The sequence below is a fragment of the Colius striatus genome, chromosome 4 (assembly GCF_028858725.1).
Source record: "Colius striatus isolate bColStr4 chromosome 4, bColStr4.1.hap1, whole genome shotgun sequence".
NCBI classification, from domain to species: Eukaryota; Metazoa; Chordata; class Aves; order Coliiformes; family Coliidae; genus Colius; species Colius striatus.
The window spans coordinates 7,058,710-7,083,922 of record NC_084762.1 but is presented as its reverse complement, the minus strand read 5'-3'; the positions used below and the strand labels follow the sequence as shown (position 1 = coordinate 7,083,922).

At 39.7% G+C, this 25,213-nt stretch overlaps 1 protein-coding gene across 3 annotated transcripts in view; it reads left to right on the top strand.

Moving 5' to 3' along the window:
• Positions 1 to 23,357, top strand: part of CTNND2 (catenin delta 2) — a 496,550-nt gene extending 473,193 nt beyond the window's left edge. For all 3 annotated transcript variants that reach the window (XM_061994768.1, XM_061994770.1, XM_061994769.1), the window contains 4 exons: positions 10,185 to 10,311; positions 14,213 to 14,344; positions 21,421 to 21,494; positions 23,097 to 23,357. In XM_061994768.1, coding sequence (XP_061850752.1) covers positions 10,185 to 10,311; positions 14,213 to 14,344; positions 21,421 to 21,494; positions 23,097 to 23,357 — 594 coding nt within the window. The remainder of the gene's footprint in view (positions 1 to 10,184; positions 10,312 to 14,212; positions 14,345 to 21,420; positions 21,495 to 23,096) is intronic.
• The last annotated feature ends 1,856 nt before the right edge of the window (positions 23,358 to 25,213 follow it).

Below are 25,213 nucleotides of genomic sequence, written 5' to 3'. Positions count from 1 at the left end.
ATTGTGTAACTGAAGTTTCTGAAATACCCTTAGGGTAGAGGTACAAGGAGGCATCTGGAATCTGAACGGTTATGCATAAGTGGAAGGTCATATCTACACAATTTCCTCGGGATAAGATTTGATTTTAACACTTGAATACAAAGTAGATACCTTAGAAAATTATCTGCATGCCTTTTAGGACTGGGAACACTTTGAGTCTGCTTAAATAATGTATTAAATATTTTAACCCAAATATAAATAACATTAATGGCAAACCAAGTTTAGCTGGATTCAGGTGAACAAGACTGCAAAGAATCCAAAAGTCTTTCTAAAGACTTTCAAAAGTCTTTTAAAGATTCATAAAGCAAGAAACCATTTTTAATTCATGTCAGTCTTTTTCCAGAACTCATTCAAGAACATGATTTCTACCGTTCAGAACAAAATAACATTTTAAATTAGCTTGTGTGCTTGATGTTTTCATATCTAGGTTCAGAGATAAAAGCACACGTGTAGTAAGGAATGTGATTGAGAAACTCAGTTTCTATATTGGGTAGCTGCTCATAGTTTTGCAAATGAATCAGAACAGAACCTTTGTTATTAGTAATGGCATATGGAAGCCAATGAAAATCAAATTAAATCTATTACTGTGACAATTAAGGTACGTTTACTGTCCAGAGGTAAGTAGTCTAGATGTGGTGGTCTGATGCATTAAACTGAGCATCTTTTGCTGATGCTGTTGCATCAGTACTAATGCTATCATCATCCTCATGCTTCTGGGTCCTATAAGGAGGTTAAAAGTGTTTGTTTAACGTGGCCAGTACATGTAAACCCAATCAACTTCAGTTAAATATTAAGCTGTGATACACCAATATACTACTTTCAGTTCTTTGATGTTCTACTTGATCTAATAATGGGTAGGGGGAAAAAAGTGCTGGAACAATCTCATTTCTTCCCTCTTCTCATCCTAAAACCTCTAACAGAATTCAAAAATGGCCTAAATATGTCTGATATTTCAGACTCAAAGAGTCAAAGTCTGAAACGACTCTTTGTATTTTGAAAGGAATCTCTCTTGTATTATTTGTGCTTTGTTCTGGGGGGATTTTGCTTTGTTTACTAGCTGATCCAGTTTGTCTCAATACAAGAGATATATAGCATCTTCTTCCCAGAGAAAGCAGAAATGGCAATTTTCACTGGGAGTTTCTAAATTGTTTCTATTACTTTTGATTTTACAAAGTGCTTTTAGAGCGAGTTGTGGTTCCTGTAAAATGAGAGTTGTAGGCTTTCGCCCAATAGTGTGTCCCTGTTTGAGATAACAATACTTAAACTCTTTTTTACTCAATCAAACACTCTTAAAGGTATTTTGGTGAAATAGAATATACATTTCTTATTATTAATGTCTAAATGTGTTGGTAAACTACGTATTCAAGGTAACACATCCTTAAAACTCACACAGCTTAGGTGTAATCACTCAGATCTCTAACTCTCTAATTCAAGTGTGTTTATGCAAGAACTTCTGACCTAAATCCAAGGGAAGCATGAGTTTAGTGATTTTTTCAGAGGGGCACCAATTCCTTGTCTTTCACATTTGAAGGAAATGATCCCCAGCTTTTAGGCACAGTGCCACTCTTTAGCAAGTACAAAGTCCAAATGGCTCTTGATCACAATCATCCTCGTCAGTCCTGCCATGTTCTTCACCAGAAGAGACAACAGTGCGAATTTTATTCTGGTAATGTTTGGTTATGTGTTTTATGTTCACAGGCATCATAGAAGAGCTATATAGGTTGACCTTATGGTTTAGTGCATGAACAATACAAGTGAGAAGTGTTGGTTAGTTTCTAGCCCTTGTAAGGACAATAGTAGGCTTAAGAAACTTACCCTGAGCATGAAGTGTTATTTATCCTGCCCCTGAGATTCTGTGGCCAGGAGCCAGAGTTTGCATTTTTAGGGCATAACCATGTTAAGATTGGTGAAATTGCATTACTGAAATGAAAATGACAATGCAAGTTAAAAATTATTGTAAATACTTTCTTAGATGCAAAGAGGTTTTTGTATGTGCAAGATACAAGCAAAAATGGTTCTATTTGATCCTGACAATTTAAATTGTAAATTATAGTTTACAGACCTTATACTGGGGAAAATAGAAGAGAAATTCTAGCTGAAGGTCCAAGTACTGCCTTCATTTCCTCTAAAATATGTTAAAACAATTTTGTTTCTGTTTAAGAGGCAAAGTGATGCTTTGAAAAACGAATTTATTTCATTTTATTGCAGTGTTATGAAAGGTTTATTATTTATCTGCATATAACCCCACCAAAATGAATAATGAACTCTGCCGTATCTGAAGCCTTGTCCTTCATGCTTTGCCTCACATACAGTTCCCTTTTCTTACAGCTATTCTATTCATCAGGTTAGGTCCTGTCATCTTTGCAACTCTCACAACAGGAAATCAATAATTAATTATGGATAGGTAAAGCAATGCCTCAGTGATTTCCTGAAGCGGCCCCGAGTTCCAATGTGTAAAACAAGGAGGGGTAGTACCTGGCTGTTTTTTACTTGGATAGATTTGGCAAGTAATTAACATATCTCTCCCTTATCCCATCTCTCTTCATAGCTACAATCAAGGGATGGGATGTAAAATTAGGGTGGAAGGTACGTGACTAGGAGATGGTAACACTGCACACAAAAAGCATTTGAAACAGAGGAAACTGGCCAAGGCTCTCTGTAGGGTTTTGAAAGGTAAAAAAAATGTGGGGTGATACTCTGGGAAGAATATTGTACCTCAGGCTCCATGATGACAGGAGAAAAACAGGTAGAGAAGATAGACCAAATGATGAAAAGAGTGAGTTTAACCACCGATTCTGAAAGCATCACTTTAAAGAGCCTACAGAAAATGCAATAATCCTTACCCAGTGCCAGGCAGTTTTGCTCTGGCTAATAACTGCCTGACTAGGAGCCCTTCTTTAAGCCTCCTGCTGTCCTAAGTACGTGTTTCTCTTTCAGCTTAAGCAATTGTACTTCCAACATAACCTGTAAGAGATAAGTAACTAAGTAATAAGTAAGAATCTTTAAATCCCCCAAACTTGAATAATTTCTCTCTTTTAAGTAATTTTCTGGCTTTCATAAGCTGTGGAAACAAGACTGTGACCATAAACACTAAAATCCTCAAATTAAGACAAGCTTCAGTGATCTGTGTCTTCACTTTGTAGATTTTGAGGGCCTGGCTCATAACTCATTGGGAGAGGAGGGGTAATGGGACAATTGGAGTCAACAGCCCTCTGTCTTTTGAAGCCACTGAAGTTACTTCAGATTTCCACTTGCAGACTCGGTGCAGAATCAGTATGAAGTTGTTTAACCCAAACAGCAACCACTGATGTGTAAGCTGGGAGAATGACAATCTTTATTCCTCAATCTTTATTCCTCTCTTCAACAGCATACCTTGAGTTATCACCTTGGAGGAAAAAGACAAAATCCTAGGAGTAAAAATGGCAATATACTGTGTATCATTGCTTGTAGCTTAGCTGATAGCAGCAAAAAGCCATCAGTGGAGCAAGATTTATTCAGAATACATCATAAAGAAGATCAATGCCCAGGAATTCCCTGCTGATTTCCAGTTTTCCTGGAAGCAATGCAAGCAAACCCAGAAAGGACAATCCTTTGGGGAATTGCTTACTGATGGTAGGATTTGGCCCTGTAAATGCAAAGACAAAATTAATGAACACCATTATTTTAAAATCAAATAGCTTATCTGAAAGCAGTTGTTTTGTTTTTCAAGTGTGTCTGGCGTTACTGAAGCTGTAAGAATTTAGTTGAAATCCCTCTCTGAAAGCAAACACACTTCAATACAAAGGCAGAGGCCTTTTTGTGAACAGCCATCACTCCTTCAGCAGCTGACATTTCTTTGTCAGCCACTTTGGGAACAGTCCTGCTGGCACACTGAATATTCAGGTGTGTTGGTGAGGGGTGTTTAGCCTCTGCTGCTATGGGGCTGGCAGAAACAGAGAAGTCTGGCTCAGGACCTCTGTGGAGCACTAGGGAATGTATTTATTCTTCCTCTTGTGTTAGAAAATAATATGAGCCCAGGCAATAAAGCATAATGATAAGCATGGTCATTGGTGAACATGTAAAACCCATTATGTTAAAAAGAATCCCGTGGAAGAGCTCTGAGAGATACACATGTGGATCACCCCAACCTTGTTACCATTTCAGATTTCTCACTGCAGCCAAGCCACACACACAACTTTCATATGTCAATGCATGTAAATAATTCGATCCAGTTCTAATTTCTGTTATGTCTTATTAGCATTGTGACAACAAATTCCCAGTGAAGAATTGCCCAGACCTGTGTAAGACTGATGAGCCTTGACTTAATTCACATCAGATTTGTCTTGTACTCTAGACAGTGTCACAGTGGTGCACACCAGTCAGGATGTTTCATTTAACCTGACAGCAGTGCTTCAGCATGTGAAGGAAGCAACACCAGCGACTCAGAGCAATGTCTGGCTGAGTTGCAAAGCGAGTCAATCCTACGTTATGTCCTTACAGACACTTTGCCTTGTTGCTGTGTCACCTACTTCTAACACCATGATAGATCTACTTACCTATTCCTGCAAGTCATTGCCTATCAAACCTACAGCTTATTGCCATTACAGGAGCAGTTATTATTACAATTACTACCCTGGAACCAGTAAAATGCTGGCTTGCAGATAAGGGAGTAGGATGACAGAACAAGTCTGGTCCTGTGTGCTGCAAGTAATTTGGGAAAATGCCTATTAAGTCATGAGAGGATGAGGCCTGAAGCAAGAAATAGCATGCTGGAGAGATTGTAAACTTGGAAGAGGAAGGATGTGACGCTCTCTGTAGTTTCTCAGGTTTTAGCTGTTTCGTTATTGGATTGATCACATCGGTTTTGTTTCTTTTCGCTACTGGCATTTCTCTGCTTCCAAGAAGCTGCTGTCTGTCTTCCTGACAGTGTTAGGACATCAGTGGACAGGAGTCAAAGCCTGTAGCACTGAAAGATACTGACACATATGCAGCCACCATATGTTTTTTCTAAGCCAGTCAGTGTCTAATCAGCACAGTCATTCAGAGGGTAGGGCTTGTTTATATTTTTGCTGAGTGGCTCTCAGCAGCTAAGCTCACGTCAGGTTTCTTTCTGAGTGGATGCCACAAGGTCATCGAGGCTAAAGCTGCTGACGTCAGTGCTCCCTCCCCAGCTCTGCCACCCATTCCTTGACCACCTTACTGCGTCTTGCTCTGCACTTTTTCCTCTCTCGAGTTCTTCAGGTCAGAGCTCTGATTCCCCGTTGTGTCAGCGTGGTGTCAGTTCCCATCAGGGCTTAATTCCATTCAGTCTCCAGCGTGTTCGCTGCGCTGCAAGTGAGAAAATGGTGTGTCTCATATCACCCACCTCCACGAATCGTCTCCTCAAGTCTAGGTCTGTGCTACCAGAGAGTTCTGAAAAGTTGCAATTCTTGCAGACACAACAGAAAGCTGCCTTCTCTTTTCCCTTCCATTTTAAACACCAAAAGAATAATGTGGAAAAGGGCAAATTACATTTTCCATAAAACACCAGTGCAATAAGTGTTTGACACAGTAAGTTTAGTCACCCTGACAAAATCATTGTTTCCCATGGGCCTGGAGAAAAGTATTTCTTTTCAAAATGACTGAAATTTGAGCAGGGAAGCAAAGGACCTATTCATTCCATAAGCCCAGTAGAAGGTGACCAGTGAGACTATACTATCACTTCTGTTTTCTATGGTGGTTATCCATCCCCTGCCCCAATTCTAACATATCACCAGAAACCCGTCACTGCGAGTCAAGCTTTAACGTTTGGACTTTATGGAGTATAATTATGGGAGAATACATATATTCCTTATAGTCAAAGTGTAGAGAAATGCCCAGTAGAAAATACCTTGTAAGTTATGGTAAGGAAGTATAATGGTATTTCTCTATTCTGGTTGTTCTGTGTCCTCCTGTAGTGTGCAGTTGCCGCCTATTAATTATCTGCAGCCTTTTAACAAATGCATCCATTCTGTAACAGAATTGCATTGAATTTCTTTCCAATTTGTCACATCTTTTTGTCTTACTCTTCCTGTCCTAGATCACATTTGTGACTGGTAGATTGGTTTCTGAAATGCAGCCTCACACACTTTGCTTTCGAGTTAGCTTTCTTCTCTGCAGGACACTGCTATATACTGTACCTTTAAGTACCCAAATCAATTTAATTAAATTTCAGTACAGGCACTAGAGCTGAAACAAACTAATGAAAGCAGCCATCATGTCAGGTGGTATTTATCTCAGCATTAAATTGAAAATACTCCCTTTAGGCTCTTAAAAATTAGTTTCAATATTTAACGCTAATAGCTTTTGGAATTGTTGATGAGGATAGTTTTAATGAATTTGTTGCAAACTGTTTACCTTTCCGAGGAAAGAAGCTGGTTCCTTGCAGCAGAAGAGAGCTAAAGATAGAGAACTTAAAAGTATTAAGAGTGTTGAAGTACTGTCAGGTCTGGGAGGTGCCCATAATACTGCTGACAACCACCATGAAGGTTGCCATTCAGGGATAGCAGTATGTCTTGTTTAGTCAAAGGGAATGTCAAGTCACCGCAATACTTGTGTTAGAGTTTATCATTTGCCTGACTTGTTTTATTGAGCTGATCTGGCTTGAAAACATGAGAGTTTGTAGCAGATTTTATATAAAGACCTTATTATGGGCAATACTCTCACTAGGGAGTAAAATGGAAATTTACAGGGAGCAGAAGAAGGAGAGACATCTGCCACATGGAATAATGCTATTGCCAGCATCCCAGCTACAGCTGGGTTTTACTTCCTACTGTTAAAGCACCTTGCATTGCTGTTTCTGAGAAAGCAACAGTGACCAAGTACCTGTGGACATTCTGCACAGCAGAACTGGTGCCATGCAGTGTTCCTCTAGAGTCCATGGGACTATGCAGATAACAGGGATTTATCTCATCTGCTACCTATTAGAACCAAAGTCCAGCTATTGTAAACAACAGAGACAGGATAGACAAGAGGAAGAAGGTTTTAGGGGAAGGTCACTTTTTTTCTGAGCTACATGCCAGGGGTTTATTTGAAGGAAAGAAGAGTGCAAAGGAAGAATGTGTCTGACCATGCATGTATCCAGATGCACAAAGGTGGAAGCATTTCTGACTTGCACTAAGTAAGCGTGGCTGATGTCTCCTCCTTTTGCAGGCAGACAGTAATTCATAGTCTATTCCTTCTCCATTTGTCAGATTTAGAGTCTCTCCCCTTCCTCTTCAGTGGTCTCTTTAAAAGAAAATAAATGATTGGAAAAACATAACAGAGTGAATTATAGAGAGTCACCTTTCTGGTAAGAACTTCTGACCCCAGAGGAAGAAGAAGGGAACCATTTTTCTTCTGTAGGATAGAGGCATGAGCTTCTCACATTTTTACTGCTTCATTTTTACACTAGAGAAATCACTGTGCAAGTTGTAATTAACAGGAGATGTAAAAGCAGTGCTCAGTGTGTTATTTACAGTCTTGATGCTGGAATAAGATTGTTGGACTTAAGCTACTCCAGCTATCAGTTATTCTTTTAAAATATCTGTATTCGATATATAAATACATGTTTTATATATATGTATATTTGTATGCATCAAAAAGTGTCTAATCATTTCCAGCGTGATTTAAGAACTCAGGATTTTACAGATGGTTTTGTTTGCTCTCATTGTTCCTCTCTAGGTTGGAGGATGCAGCTTATATAGAAGCTGCTTATTGGAAATTAAAGATTGAACATAGAAAATTTTGGTATGAGCAAGTGGTATTAAAGAGTAACTATTTCTTTTTTCAAGTTACTCTTACTATTTTTTATTAAAGAACTGGGTTTCTTCCTTGTATTTTCTTGTGTGACTGTCATGAAATGTGAGTTGTCCTAAAGATGAGTGACCCCTGTGGACAAACACTCACGATTGGCTCTAAGGAAAGTCATGACTATACTGTGAAAGCCATAGCCCAGACGTCACTCTTAGAATCACAGAATCATAGAATGGAAGGGGTTGGAAGGGACCTTTAGAGATCATCCAGTCCAACCCCCCTGCAGAAGCAGAGTCACCTAGATCAGGTCACATAGGAACGTGTCCAGGCGGGTCTTGAGACCTCCAAGGAAGGAGCCTCCACAACCCCTCTGGAGCCTCCACAACCCCTCTGGGCAGCCTGTGCCAGGGCTCCCTCACCTCAACAGTGAAATAGTTTTTTCTTATATTTAAGTGGAACTTCTTATGTTCCAGCTTCATCCCATTACCCCTTGTCCTGTTGCTAGCTACTATAGAAAAAAGGGATGCCCCAACCTCCTGACACCCACGCTTTAGATATTTGTAAATGTTAATAAGATCTCCCCTCAGTCTCCTCTTCTCCAGACTAAACAGTCCCAGTTCCCACAGCCTTTCCTCATATGAAAGATGTTCCATACCCCTGATCATCTTGGTGGCCCTGCTCTGGACTCTCTACAGCACTTCCCTGTCCCTCTTGAGCTGAGGAGCCCAGAACTGGACACAGGACTCCAGATGAGGCCTCACCAGGGCAGAGTAGAGGCAGAGAAGAACCTCCCTTGACCTGCTGGCCACACTCTTCTTGATGCATCCCGGGATGCCATTGGCCTTCTTGGCCACAAGGGCACATTGCTGGCTCACATTTAGCTTATTATCAATCAGGACTCTTCCTTCCTTTTTCCCTTTGACATTACAACTGTGATACACACATGTTCATACAAATGCATTATGTAGGGAGTCCAGACATTCAAAACCTGTCATTAGGTGTCACCTCTGTTTATCCTCCTTTACTTAGAACATTTCCCTCTATATCATGTATGAGTGGCTGCTTTCCTCCTGCTGTGTCATACTCTTGCTTAGTTCCCTTTCCTGAATTTAACAGAATGGGGATTTTCAAGCTGTTTCCTTTTGCAATTCCAAGAGCCTAGTGCCCATGGTTTCCATGGAGGGAACAAAGTCAGGGAGACATCCTGGACAAAGGCAGAGAATGGGAGAGAGTGGGATTCAGAGCTGGATGTCTGGAGTAGCCTGAGGTAGAAGGTGGAAATATTCTTTACTAGCCCAATGGAGAATTCTTTTTCTGTAAGCAAGAGGAAAATTCCAACTGGTTGCTGGTAATATTTTGTTGTGTGGGTTTTTTTAAGCATTTCATTGCAAACATATTTTTTAATGTGCCATCCCAGGTGCTACCTTGATTTCCACTGAACTCAACAGACAGGAGGCACTCTTGCAAGGCTCACACTTTCAGTGCAATGCTGGGAAAATACTGCTACAGATTTAGATTTACCATTAAGCAGTGATAAAGCAGTTAAAAATCTGTCTATGCTTTTAAGACATTTGAAATACTGTCATTTAAGAGGAGCACTAGAAAAAGTCAATTTCTTCTTTCCTGATACTTTCAAACCACCTCTAATATCCTTTTAAAATGTAAAGTACATTATTTTGGATTATTGCATTATATTATGGTGCAGGAACAAGGCATGAATTGTTTGAACTCCTTTTTTATTTCTGAACTAGCTAGTTTTAGTATTTGTATTACTTAGTTCCTTTTAAAAAAAAAACAATTACCATTCCCACAGTTTTAAATTGAAGTAGTGTAATTTCTTTCTGTGCATCATGGAGAAAAAGGCATTGATTCTTTTTCCCTCATGTGTGAAAAGATGGGACATGAATATAACTAGACTATAGATATTCAAATAGTTGCAGTAATTTTGATGATCATGGAGCTTCCCCATCTATTTATGCCAAAATTGCCTTGTAACACAGAAGTGATGTAAAGAAAAGAAGTGATTTTCACTGTGAAAACAAGCAGACTTAGGACTTGGAGTCATTTTCATAGCCAGAATGTCATTTAGGATGTGTAAACAGAGACATGGCAAAAGGGAGAGCTTTTAATGAATCAAGTAGCCTGAACAGTTTTTCACAATTTGAGCCTTTCTGAAATGTGTTAGCTGATAGAATTTTTCAGCATTTTTGTTTTTCTCCTGGTGTGTCAGTACAGGCAGCACATCATAACCTGCCCTACTATTTGCCACCCAGCGTCAGGAAGAACACAGTAGCCTACTTGTGTGTATGTGGTGAAAACATTAGTGGAAACAACTCTGTACTTAAAATGGAGAACTTAAAATGGCTTTTTTTTTTTCTTTTCCCTGACTGCTGTCACAATGTTTGATGTTGCAGGATGGATGGTCGCAGTATCACTTTGTAGCCTCATCTTCAACAATAGAAAGGGATCGGCAAAGACCGTACTCTTCATCACGCACGCCCTCCATCTCTCCCGTGCGCATGTCTCCCAACAACCGCTCAGGTAAGAGCAGGCTTCCAGGGCTGAGGGAGACACAGCTAAGCCATCAGTCCTTTTCCTTCTTTAATCAGTGTCACTGACACCTGAATTTGTTGCTGACAATAGTAGAAAGCCACAAAACATACTCTTACCTGAGTATTTGTTTCTTTGTTAACGCCTTGTGAACTTTTAACAGTGGAAAGACTGTTCTATAGCTTTGAAACTGTGAATTGTCCCACAGTGTTTTCCTGACTGGGATTACCTGGCTAAATCTCAGAGCAAAGGTGCCCATGAGTCACTGGAGGAAATTCTTTTACTCACTTTGCTAGTCACGAAAGCCACTGTGTTGTTTGTGTCCACTCTGCACGCTTAGCAGGAGTTAAAGGATCCACATTACGTTTCTGCAAGGTTTTATTCTGATTGCATGTAACTAGATATATAATATACATATTATATAAATATATGTAGCACACACATATAGATGTGTGTATTAAACATACAAGTGTGCATATACATGTGCATAAAACATGCCTATGTGAGTTTTACAAAAGACTGACTACAGGACTTCAAGTAACATTGGTGGCATGTTTACACCAGCTATTAATTCTGTATGATCCATACAGTGAATTAATGAGAACTATCTCAATTTACACCACAGTTTTAATCATTTAAGATTAAAATTATTTAATTTAAGATTAAAATTGACTAAACTGATTTTTGCCATCAGCATCGTGGCATTGGGGTTTTTTTAAGACAATTGTTTTGTGAATCATCTAGAAGCTGCATCTCAGTCCTGCAGAACAGCCATTGAGGACATTTGAAAATGTAGACAGCAGTACAGTGAGAGCTGCTATTCATTTTTCAAAGTGTACCATTACACAAGTCCATAAAGGGCTCTTGTTCCTTTTCTTTCTCCTCCAGAATCTCATTTTGACTGTAAGTGCACACTTGAAATGTCTGGCCTCAGGATCTTAGTTCTGTCTCTTGACAGAACTGTCTCCTCACTTTTGTTACTCTGTTGCTTAAAGAAAATACTTAAAAGGAAACTTTGGATGAAATCTTACTGCCATTATCAATTGTCATAAGACTGAAAAAGAAGAAATACAATGTCTGTTTGTGGAGGAAGAGCCCATGTAATTACAAACCAGTCGGCCCAACTTCATGCTAGAAAATTGCTGGGACAAATAATCAGAATCCAAACACCTCAGAGACAGTGGGAATATAAGATACTGCTTAACTCTAGAAATATCTATTTCTACATAACAGTATAAGTTAACATCTGTCTGGTAGTATGCATATCAAATCCAACTCACACTGCCAAGCCCACCCACTAAACCACAACCCTCAGCACCTCAGCTACATGGCTTTAAATATCTCCAGGGATGGGGACTCCACCACCTCCCTGGGCAGCCTGGGACAGTGTCTGACAGCCCTCTCTGTGAAGATTTTCCTAAGATCCAATCTAAACCTCCTATGGTGTAATTTGAAGCCTTTCCTTCTTTTCCTATCACTTGTTTGTAACTTGGGAAAAGAGACCAACCCCCACCTTGGTACAACCTCCTGTTTGGAAGTTTGCCTTGGGGCCAGTATTCTTCAGTGATTTCATTACTGACCCAGATAATATACAAAGGATGTCTATTACCTTTGTGAGTGTCATAAGCCTGGAGGAACCTCATGTGCATTGAAGGGCGTTATTGGAATTCAGATTGATACTGAGGAACTGGAGATGCTGGCCAAATGGAAAAAAAATCCAATCCTTGATAAATAAATTACAAGGAGAATATCTGGCTTGACAAAAAGGGGTTTATTTAGAAATTATTTAGGGTTTTTTTTGTCAGCTATACACATGAATCAGGAGATGGAAAAGTGAGGATATGACGACATATTGAATAGGCTGTAATTGTTTAACTTGAATAAGAGAGACACAAGTTGAGAGCATTGGGAAGAGGTACACACCAAGTATTCAAGCATGTAACAGCCAGCTGTGAAGAGAAACAGCATGAACTTGCTCTACTTTCATAGCAGACAAATGGGAACAGTGAGCAGCTAGGAGTCAGGCTAGACAGCAGGGAACATTTCCTAACAGTAGGGAAACAAAACACTGGAACAGGCTGCTTGGAGCAGTTCTGTGATGTCTGTCATTAAAGATCTTTAGTTTTAGATGAAAACCTGTCAAGAATTGTTTCAGTATATTGGATCCTACCTTGGGGTAAAGAATTGAAGTAAATGAACTCACAATGTCCCATCTATCCCCAGGACTTGGTGATAAGATGCTTAAACTAGCATAGAAAGCTCTGTCTTCTTTTCCATGTCCTTTAAGATTAAGAGCGGAAAACCTTGATATCACTCCTCAGTTTAATGTCAACCAATGATTTTATGTCTGCTTCCAATAAAACCTCTGAAAGAGGGCACTTTTGGATTTTAACACTTGCCAGAAACCAGTCACTCTCACATGAGAGGAGAGAGATAATTCCCACAGGGAACCGAGAGAGATGGTTTTGTCTTTATCAGTCAATTTCGTTTAAAACACCAGAGTGCTTAAAAGCACTACTAGAGTATGTGAAACAAAATGCATTCCTGTCTTAGCAATTTTTTCAAGGTTTGCATTCTGGTTTGTTCCCTGTTAAACTCAAGTTGCCATTAGCTGTTTTGGTAATTTAACATTATGTTTCTTTGTATCTGTTGGATTATCAGCTTTAGAAATACATCACTATTGACAAGCAATTTAAGAGCAATCTCCAATTCTAATGACTTCTTAAGAAAAAAAACATCCATCTCATGTTTGCTCTGGAAACTGAGAGGCCACAGAGCCAACAGAACCAATCTAAGCAGAATTCAACATCATTTGCGCTTCCCTGCTCCCTAACTAAAAATGTAGGATAATTTAGAGATGCTGAAAGATATAACTCACAGCCAAGCTTCACAAATGAGCTTATCTTACTGTTTTTTTACCCTCTTCTTTTTAAGCAAGAGCAAAGTTACTGCTTTTGAGGTTTTGACATGTCAAATATCTGGGTGGAGGCAGGAGAGGGTGTGGAAGTAAGCACCAAGCGCTTCAGTTATTTTTGTACCAGCGTACCTTCATGAGGCTCTGGGGTGCTCTGCCACTCAACTCTCACATCTTCCCCTGCCCCTCACAACAGGGAAAGCACATTGTATCTGCCAACACCTAAATATATTGAAGTCAGTTTACCTGAAAGCTATTATTTTTCCCTCTGCTTATCTCCTTTTCCTGAGCATCACAAGCTCTTAGCCTTCAGACTCAGTGCCAGTGATCGTCTTTGAATTCTCCAGTGAATGAGAATGAAGTACAAACCCAGTTCTTCTCCCAGTCACAGAATCACAGAATGGTAGGGGTTGGAAGGGACCTGTAAAGATCATGAAGTCCACCCCTCTGCTAAAGCAGGTTCAGCTAAAACAAGCCCACCATTCCAGTCACCTCATGCTCTCCTCCTTTTAGCTATACCATGAGTATAGTCAAGGAAGGCTTTAGTTTTAATAATAGCTTAAAGTTTTAATGGCAGTTGTTCATAAGTAGATAGGTAAAAACAGAGAAACTACTTGAGTTACCCATCAGTGTTAGGCATTCTTTGTTATATGTTTTCTATGAAAAACACCTTTCTTTCCTGCTTGTTAACATTAGAGTCATCATACTGATCATCTTAGACATTGGGTGTATGTGAAAAGAGTAAAACATTCAGGGACAAAGTTATGTTTGGAGTTGGTTGTTCCATGAATCCATTTTTCCCATGCTTGAAATGGCAGCACCTTTTCTTTTCCTCCCATAATGTGTTAGTCTTTCCTCAGAGAGTTTAATGTTAGTATGCTAACAAATATAAACTTTCCTAAAATTTGTACTCTGAAATTAACCATGACATTGAGTCCTGTGTGGTGAGAAAAAATAAATCCTTTTTTTGGGATCTAGCAAGTGCCCCAGCCTCACCTCGGGAAATGATCAGCCTAAAAGAAAGGAAAACAGACTATGAATCAACTGGAACAAACGCCACTTACCATGGAAATAAAGGAGAACACACTTCTAGGAAAGACACCATGACAGGTGAGGTTGTGCTTGCATAGCATATGTTAAAAGCAGCTGTGACAGACCACTCATTTTTTGGGCTTGGCTGGATTTACTGTGCTGTTGTAGAGATGAGTGAACCTGTTTTGGTTGATTCCAAGGTTTTAGCCACCTAGAGAAACACAACTGAAGGAACATTTGATCTCAATGAATACAATGCCATGTGAAAACGATTTGTGAAGCCTGTGTTTATTCACAGAAGAAAGGCTTTAAAACGAATTTTACATTTCTTTTTAAGTTTATGTTTGTTTCTGTTTCAGAAGGAGGTTGGTACATCACTTTGAATGAACTAGTGCTGTTCCTGCAAGCATGACAGTGGTTTAGCATGTGCAGTGATCCCTGACATCTGTGTTTTGCAGGCAGTGTCTTTCCAAGACCAGTTAGCTTGTTTTGCACGTCAGTCATTCCCAGCAAATTTGGTAGCTGTTTGTAGAGCCTATCCACATTACTTTCTCAGCTGGGCTGATTTAAATGCAATGATTTTCTCTGTGTATGTTATGGCATCTGTTGCAGGTTTCACTGAAGGCCTCTCTCTCCTGGTGAGCTCATTAACCTGTTAGCGTTTCAGTAATTATAAAGTTTGAGTGCTTTGCCCAGTACTGCACCTCTTCATTAATTCTCTTTCAAAACACGTGTCGTTCTCCATCACCATTTCACAGGCTTATATAACCTCTGTTGAACATTTGGTTACATTTATACAGTGCTGAGCATCACGATGCCCTCTTCTCCAAATGCTGTGAAAAACAACAGTGAAGAGTCACTCTACACTCTACACTTTCTCAATGCCTTCTCCTGTGCTGTTTGTAGAGGTCTTGCTCAGATGTCAAAATGGGTTGTCTTTCAAGACTCTATTCAGGACATGATGATGCTTACACCACATCTACTGTGTTATACACTATTGTGTAATCCAAACCTAAAGGCCAGCCTTTGAGTTTGTGTGAAAACTGCAATGCAGAACATTAATTAGCATGAAGGTGGAAATCTGAAGAAGAAGAATGACAGTCAAGAGCATTTGGGAACCACAGAAGTGGGGAGTGTCCTGAACGAACATCTGCAATGTGCTACGTGAGATTGCAGCAGATTCAGTCAAGGTACTGCATTTTGTGTATCTGTGATATTTTGGTTGTTTCATAGTCACTGCACAAGGTGGTTCTCTAACACACTTCAGTGTCCCTTACTTGTGTGAGTGTGAAGGACAGGAATGTGGGGTGTTTTGCACTTTGTCAAGGATCCATGAAGGATCTTGCAGGGGCAGTAGACTGAAAAAGCAGAAACATCACTGTTTTGTTGTACCTCTATCTGCAAATTCAGACTAACAGATTATATCAGAAGGTTCACCCATCAAAAAAAAGTGTTTCAATGTGGAAAATCCATCTTTCCTTGCAAATAAGCTTATGTCTCTCCACATGTTAAAAAAATGAGGTTTTCTTTTTCCCCAGCCCTTTCCATTTTAACTTTTGCTGTAGTGTGTTTCTTCCCCCGTTCTTGTTTCCCTTGTTTCCTTTCAGTGTAATTTTTGGAGTGTGAGATTTGTACTTCTCCAGCAACCTTTGCTCCACTTTGCTTTTTTCATCATCTTTTCTTTTAATATCTGCTTGTATTTTGTCTGTTCTTATTGGTCTTTTGGGTGAGCTTTTGGTATGAAAACTTCAAACTCTCAGCATTATACTCAGCTGTCGACTATTTTCCCAGCTCCTGACCTCAGTGAGAGAGATCCAAAACCAAAACAACATTGAAGAGTGTCACAATATTTCACACCCTCACATGCCCATTGTGCAGATGAATATGGAATTAAGAAATTGCTTTCTCTGTCTTTCAGGTCACCAAACCTCTGCTGATTTGATCTAAGTTCAGATAAAGCACCACTTTTAAGAGCAAAAGAAAATGACAACAGGAGCCGTGCTCTTCAGCATTCGGCGTGAAATTTGTGTAACAGAAATGTAGCTCATTGAATAATAAATGTTTAAAGAACAATATCAAATCAGTATTTGTGACTTTAATTGTGAGACCTTTTGGCTTTACTCGAGTGGTCTAATAGAAATTCATGTAACAAGTTCATTGCAGTGCCTGTATTTCATTTGGTGCATCAGACATTGCTCTGCAGCAAATAAATCCACAGAGCCTGTGGGACTTAGATACCTTTATTTTCAGGTTCCACCTGGCAGGTACATGTTATGAGCTGCTGTTGTCTTTTGTGCCAAGCTGATGTATTACACAGAGCATTCTTTCACTTATGGATTTACACATTGTAGAGCCGCAGCTATAGTTCCAATTTATCCATGACTGTCTCCATTCTCTTCTACAAAGCTCTTCTCAGTTTATAGTTCAAAAATTTTATGACCTCTTGGCTGGGCCTGAAATGAAAGGGGGTTTTTTGATGGATTTTTGAAGTGGAAATGTTGGCTTCTTACCATTGTGGGGAGTTTTCAGGAAACCTCTGAGAAAAATGGAGAACCTCTGAAGTAAACAGTTTGGCTGAAGAAGATAACTTATATTGATTTCGTAAGAACAGCAAAGAAATAGAGGAACAATATCGAAGTTCTCATTGCCCTCTTCCCTTCACAGGTTCACGATGCCTCATATATTTATTATCCAACTTCTCTGTAGAAAATAATAACCAATAATAAAATTTTACCACCGAAAGTATATTTTTAAGACAAAAACTATTACATTCCTTCAAAAAGAAACAGGAACTGTAAGTGCATGTGACAACATTATTTATGCCACGGTGTTTTCCTTCAGAACAGGGAAGATAAGGTTACTGTATACTACCATGGGACTTTAAAGTGTCTTAGATCCTGCACTGAACTGATATGTGCATTGCAGTCTGCACCCTGTAGCTTCAATTCCACCTTCTGATTAATTTATTTTCTTTGGCTTGTCAAAAGTCAGTCATCTCATACTGTCACTGTTTAAACTGATTTGCAAGTAGCTGCACATTCCCAACACAACCAGCCACCATCATCTGTTAAAATAACTACAGATGCTCAGGCTGCTTGAACTTATTATTACTTTAAGAAACCATAATACACTGTAATCTTTTCTCATGCCCTTACCTCATCTTTCACCATGCAGGAAGGTAGCAGTGGTAGTGACAGGTAATGATCTCTGTTAGCTGAGATTTGTGAGGCACAGAAGCATTTTTCTTTACTGTCTTGAACTAAATTTTAGGAAATGGAGTCCTGCTGCTTATAGCAGAAAAAAGCAGGTGATGCCATACCAGAAGAGGATAACTTATCTGTCCAGCTGAGCTTCCCTTTCTTACTGTCAGTCTGTTTCTGAGGGCAGAAGGCTGACACCTTGTTATTTCAAAGTGTCTGTATATGTGTTCAGAATAAGTACTTAAAAGGACTGAAAGCTGACTTTTAAGCCGTTAATCAAGTGGCTGGGATGTATGGTGACGGCTTCAAATCACTGATACCTTTGTCACATAAACCACTGAGGGACAGACTTCTCAAAGCTGTTGTCAGCTTTTCAGGAAACTGCTGTGGGGAGCTATATGGTCGGGGTTAATTTTTTTAAATCAATATCACCTTGAAAACTGGACAGGGGGAAGAAAAAGGAAGGTATTTTTTCTGAAATGTTCTTTATGGAATGCAACCAGAAAGTACTGCAGGTTGATGATGGTAGTCTTAGAACCTTCACCATTATGCCTAGTAAAAACTACCTCCTCAGTACTATTGTGTACTTGATGTTTAGATACTGCCTAAAGTACACACATACACATGCACTCATCATCACTGCTCAGATCATTTCACCTGCAGCTCACATCTCTGTAAGGAACTGTGGCTGTTGGAAAATCTCCACCTTTTACTCTGTGTGCCCTTTTCCATTCTCTTGCCATGTTTTAAAAAGAAGATAATTACTTCATTAACCTCACTTTGATAATTCTACCGTGACGGTATGTATACAGAGCTAACGGCAAAAACCCAGGTACTAACCACACAGTATCTGTCCATTCATCTAGCTCATCCTCTCCCATCTTTCTTTTACATTTGCCCTCTGTTTTTGGACAGCAAAAGTCAACAGCTCAATGAAGTACAGCCAAGGGGGAATGGAGTTCCCAGGGATGCTGCCTGCGTGTTCAAAAGCAGGTACTGGAGTGGGGCTGCATGCACTGCTAGCAGCTACATTGCTTAACTTACATTTCCTCCAGAGACAGAATTATCTCAGCCTCACAGCTAGACTAAGCCAAGATTCCTTGAACTCTTGATATCTCTTTCCAAGCATTTGATGTGTTGTTTTTATTACAGTAAGAAAAGATGAATACTGCTTTTTCTTGTTGGGTTTCTTTTGCATTTTTAGACTTGTGAATTTGTATCTGCATCAACTGCAGTGAAATCAGCAGCACAGACCTTGCAGATATTTTCACAAGCTGATCCTATCCATTTTCCATTTGCCAGAATATGTGATCTGTGAGACTGTAAGTCTTCCATCTGGCACGTGGCAGTTCTGAGCACATCAGTGCAAATGTCATGGTCATACATTGGACAGCTATGCATCAACAGGGGACTATTTCTGGTTTTGTAATAGTCACAGCTATTAGTGGCACTTATATACAATACATCTTTGTATATCCCTGGAAAAGGATGGAAATATCATCACCCTCCTTGAAGTCTGCCTATTGGAACCACATATAAATTAGCATGTGTCCAGATTGCTACTTTTCACAGATTCCTTGTAAACCCCTCAGATATTGTGCCTTATGCTAGTATTTTATTCTTGACATCAACCAACCATGAATAGTATTGTCCTGTCTGAGCTGAATACGTTCATTCATATCTGACTGAAAACTTGCACACAACACTCCAGCCCCACTTACATGTATGAAAACAAAATGGATACAAGAAATTGTTCCTCTGTTTATGACTATCCAACACTTTAGTTTTTTTCAAGAAGTTGCCCTTCACAACATGGGTAGCTATCCTTAGATCTTGGGGAAAAGGAATTTGTATGACTCAACTTCTAGCACTTTGTTGGGCAAACAAAAAGGCTCAAAAGAAACCAGAGTAAAAGAGACGTTATCAAAGAAAGATGTGGCAGTTGTACTATTGAGACTCGTGCTGTTGTGATAAGCCACATGAACAGCAATGCTGATGTGGACTCTTCTGATACCAAAGTCTGTCATCAGGAGGGAGATTTTAAAACACTAAAGCAGAGGACACAGCTGCAATATCAAAACCACTGAGGCAACAGTCAACTCCCCCACATCTCTCAAGTTAGGTGACAAAATACAGCCTGAACAGAAAGAACCTCTGCAGATCAGTGCTTTGGCACTGACACCTGTGGCCAAAGACAAAACTACTCAAGTGATCCTTATTTCCATCTGTTACCACTTATGAGCACATAGGTGGAATTATGAGTACCTGCAACTCTAAAAGACCAACAAACATCCGTTACTACCATTCACGTTCTTCCCATCTTCAAAGAAAGGATCCTGCTGCACTCCTTGGAGACTTCCAGAGCTCTTCTCCATTTCCTACACAGGACTATTCACTGTCCCCATAACTGTCCAGCTCTTCAAGAAGCAAGAGTTTTTTTCACCCCCATTAGTTAATGGCTATGAAGTGAAAAATCTTTTTTACAGCTGTTAGGGTTCATCACCCCTCCCATCCCCGTAATTAAGCCCTGTCTTTGTCCCGTTTCAAGAACATGCTGGAGAATGGCACCTGAGATCTGTAAAGCAGCAGCGTGGAATAGTGCACCAAACTCTGACAAAAAATTATACCTTCAGCATGGAACCCTTGACAGATGTGAGGATGAGAATTAGTATACTTCAGTCAACTTTAACTGAAGACCATGCGATTCCTTTCTCTAGAGAAGGTATGGTGATGGAGGGAAAGGTAGAGGCAGTTGTACCTGCTGGGGTCCATGCTAGCAGATTGCCAAAGGAAGAAAAAGGGGTTACTTCATCAGTAACTGTACTTTTCCATAGTGATGTGACTAGCACGGATCCCCTACCCCACTTTCAGCTCTGATGCTTAGTCCTCACCCTCAAAAGTTTTGAGTTCGAAGCCACTCTTGGTGCCCGCAGGTTTTATACCATTGCACAGAGATCTGAGAGAACTCGCATGAGCAATATGTTTCAATTCTACCATGGACTCAGCTCCTCAGTTTTCACTTTCATGCACATGCTTATTTACAGTGAGAATCCTCATGACAGCATCAAACTGTTGATTATAGTGTCTGGAAAGTTAATAACACAAGCCCAGTACAAACGGTGCACAGCAGCCACACAAAACACCACCCTCTTATTCTTTCAAATATAAGAAGTAATGACAATCTTTCTAGTTCTACCAGCAAACTAAGCTGTGCAGGGAGAATCCTTAACAGCTGCTGCTGTGGATTTTGGGAGGGTTGAGGGGGAAATAAATCGTTGCAAAACTGTATGGTGTTATCCTTGTCTTTAGAGTTCTGATTTCAAACTCATAGCTCTGTTTTGTCTGCACATTTTAATAGTAGGACATCTGAGAAGAAAGTGACAGCAGTTCATGGATTTGAGACCATTTGTGGCCAGACCTCTTCAGTATAACTACAGACTACTTTTTGACATATAACTTGGGTTTCAGTTGCGTTCAGTCACTTTCTCCATGAATAATTTCGTGACATAGCGAAAGTATTTTAGGATAAGTAGCCCAGATCATGCAGTTGAGGTGAAAGGATGTAATGTTTCTTAATCTCAGTCTTTACAACTGCTACCCCAGTATTTACAAATGTTTTGTGTATGTGTGTTATAAAATCCCATATATAACCTGACGTGTTACTGAATGCCAGCTGCATATGAACGTGTTTTACTGATTTGTGTGTGAAGTGCACAAAGTCATGAACATGACACAGTGCCTGTTAACCATTAGTAAGTATCTAACTTGTACATGTATGTACAAGCAAAGATTAAGACTGTTCAGTGGGAGGAAGATAAAATAGTGGTCTACAGATAGATGGCTTTAAAGATTTGGGGAGGAAAACAGACATTGTGTGAGCTGTAAGAAATCACTTTGAGGCCAAAGAGCTATATTTGGTAAACCTGCTTTTTCCTTCCTTTCTTCTCCCTCCAGCTCAGAACACTGGAATCTCAACTTTGTACAGGAATTCGTACGGTGCACCTGCTGAAGATATCAAACATAACCAGGTAAGTGCAGAGACTAAAGTGTTACTGCTAAATGTTAGGAAAAAGACTGGTGTAACGCCTCGTATGGAAATGAAGTATATCATAAAGGCTGTGAGTCTGGATTAGAGGAACTGAGTAACCTTGCACAAATGCTAGCAGTTTGTGTGGCTTCAAACAAGCTGTGTGCTTTATGCTAATGGGTCATTTCAGCTCGAGTTTCAAAAATGCCCAACAGGTTATGACAGCACATGCATAAAAATTACCTGTGGTGTTTAAGTCTGTCATCATAAAGGAATCAAGACAGGCACACTGTACTTCAATGTAGCTGAAGCCCTCAGATTTTCCATTCATCATGACTACAACAAGGATTTCATTTGGTTTTTAATGTATGCATCAGGGCATGTGTGACAGAAAAACTAGCATTTCATCAGCAAGGACACTTTCCCAGATATATACATCCAAGCCATTCAGTCTGGAGCTTTGGGATTCTTTTATTATGTCCTGCTCCTGAACACCAGAAAGCAGTAAGTGCATCAGGATGAGAAGGCCTGTGCAAAAAAATGTAACTGGTAGCATGGATCCCAATCTAATGCACTCACAGAAAAAGGGTTATTGCAGTATTGATATATATATGCCATTCATATGGCTGGTATTTCCAGTATAGGATTTCCTCAGTTTCCAGGAAAGAGACATTTTTCTGCAGCCATAGACCTTTATCATGTGTTTATAAATGTCCAATATTAATTAAGGCACATCTATAAAAACAGAGCCTCACTAGGGCTGTCTGAAAAACAGCCCTTTATGGCAGGCAGGTTAAGGGGCTGCGTGAGGGGGGCTTTTTTCTGCATATCACAAATATTTCAAGGGAGCTCACTGGAATGTATCAACAACACAGCATTGCCAACATGAAGTGCTGAGGAGGCGGTAAGAAGATGGTTCTGCTTAACAGAAGAACACAATTCAGGATGCTTAGCTAGAGATTTTCTCACATCAGTGCCCTGAAAGACTATAAATGGTTCTTAAGGATATGGTGTCACTCTGAATGTCACTTGTGGCAAAGGCAGCTGCAAAATGTTTAGCACCTTTGGCGTGTGTATCACTGGATGCCAAGTGTATATATACCAAGTTTTGGCCACTACTATTTGCAGTATGTAGCTGCAAAATAGTCAGAAAAATGATTACAGATATAAAAGTAAATGCAAAGTACACTGCTTGAGCTACTTCTGAAGTAAACCAGCATCTTTAGCAGCAGTGATGTTAAATAATGAATGTATTTAATAATAATAGTAAATAAATACATTTAAAAATATAATGACAAGGAAAAGCTATGGAATTGATTCACTGTCAAGCAACACCTTGAGCAGATGTTAAGATAACTCAGAACTTGCCATTTCAAGACCCACCTGGATGTGTTCCTGTGTGACCTGACCTAGGTGGGACCTTCTTCTGCAGGGGGGTTGGACTAGAGGATCTCTAAATGTCACTTCCAACCCCTACCATTCTGTGATTCTATGATTCTACGATTTCCAGCATGACAAACATTTGTGAGGTTTACTCCTCCTTCCGTCCCGTTGCTCACAATATGTTGTGCCTTACAATCCGTGGGTACTTACTGTCTTTCAGGTTTCAACACAGCCAGTTCCACAGGAGCCCAGCAGAAAAGATTATGAACCATATCAGCCGTTTCAGAATTCAACAAGAAACTATGACGAGTCCTTCTTTGAGGACCAAGTGCATCATCGTCCACCTGCAAGCGAATACAACATGCACCTGGGACTAAAGTCAACTGGCAACTACGTCGACTTCTATTCAGCTGCTCGTCCCTATAGTGAACTTAACTATGAAACAAGCCACTATCCAGCCTCTCCCGACTCTTGGGTTTGAGACTTGGGCAGATACAAAAGCTCCAGGAACTGTGCATGTGCATGCATACCACAAGACATTTTTTTTTTCCCTGCCAATTTAGTTTGTTAAAGCCTGTTCCATAGGAGGGCCCAGATAACCAGTATGGGGAAAAAAACTAAGAGATTTCTTTTTTTTTAGGAGGTTAAAAGATAAGAAAGCTAAACCTGGGAGTAATTAGAAAGAAATATATATACATATATATATTTTACAGTGTGGGGCAACTTTACAGTTGGCCTGTAGAGTCTAAAGTTCGGTGCTGTATATTGAACGTGGCTGGAGGAAGGAGGGAGAACACGGCAGTGGGTGTGGGTCAAGAGTTAAGCACAAGTAACTGAGCAGCGGACATACTTTATGGGGGAACAGCTTCTCACACTTTGTTTAATATCCTCATTCATTGTGAATCTAGGCTTCAAGTTGCATTTGGGGTTTCCTCTGTACAGCAAGATGTTTCTTGCCTTTTGTTAATGCATTGTTGTAAAGTATTTGATGTACATTACAGATGAAAAACAACAAAAAGAGAAGGAAAAAAAAAAACCAACCAAGTGCATTGTGTATATTACACCAATGCCACAGTGTTTCTTCATCTATGGTTCTAAATATTGCTTCAATTTCAGATTTTGGAAGATGTATGGATTTACAGGTTTGGGGGTTTTTATTTTTGGTTTTCTTTTCCCCGGTGAGTTTTAACAGAAAAAAAAAAAGGGAAAAAAAAGGCAAAAAAAAAAGGAAAAAAACACCAAAAAAAGGCAAAAAAATCAAAAAGGAATATTTAGCAGTATTGTTTGTTCTGATATGTGAATTTGTTTGTGGCAACTAAAAAGAAAAAAAAGGCATTCAGCAGTTTCTGACAATTAACATTCATCATTCCACACTCCTTGTCAACAAAGTGCTTTTTCACTGCCTAAACTTTTAGATGTAGATATTTGAAATAGACTTTTTTTTCATTTATACCAGTTTTCTTTATGATGATACAGTGTTAAAAAGAAAATAAATTACGATTGATCTGTCGTCCATACTTGCTAAGAATGTCTATTTCCAAGAACCCTACCATACAAATACACATTCTTACTCATGTGTCCATGTATGCACAGTGTTCTCTGTGTGTGTGTGTATGTGTGTGTGTTTGAGCGTGGGCCTTTGTGTGGCGTAAGACCTTCTTCTCATCCAGTGTTCTCCTTGTTCAGGCTTCAATTTCTGTTTGATTTTTCAAGGTTTATTTTTTAATACAGTGGAAACTCCAGTATGTGCTTTCTCTTACTCACTTTCTCAACCATCGATAGCAAATCATAGAATGGTAGGGGTTGGAAGGGACCTTTAGAGACCACCTAGTCCAACCCCCCCCTGCAGAAGCAGGTGAATTGTCAGGCCACATACTTGCAAAAGAAGGGGTTGTGAGATCTTTTTGTCACTGACTCCTTCACACTTAGGTGCCATTTCCTTTAAAATAGCATCTCTTGATCTCCTCTTTGAGGAAAGGTCATTACTCTCCCATCACTGCTTGGCAAGTGGTCACGGAAGGCAGAGTTCTGCCATCTCCCCGAGAGAATGGAAAACATAAGACCCAACAGACTTAAGTCTGGAGTCTCTGAATTCTTCAGAGAAGGGTCCTACTTCTGAACCATTAGGACAATCAGTTCTTTTAGCCCATGCCAAAAAGAAAACCCAACATCAAGAACACATTCCTCAAAATACGAAAGACACCATTTCTGTGCATTTAAAGTAAAACCTTAAAGATGAAAAGATGGACAGAGACTTATTTTGGTTTTGATTTTAAAAAAAGTTACCAAAACCAATAAAATGCAGCTAGGCTAAGAAGCCAGAAGAGCTGGCATGTT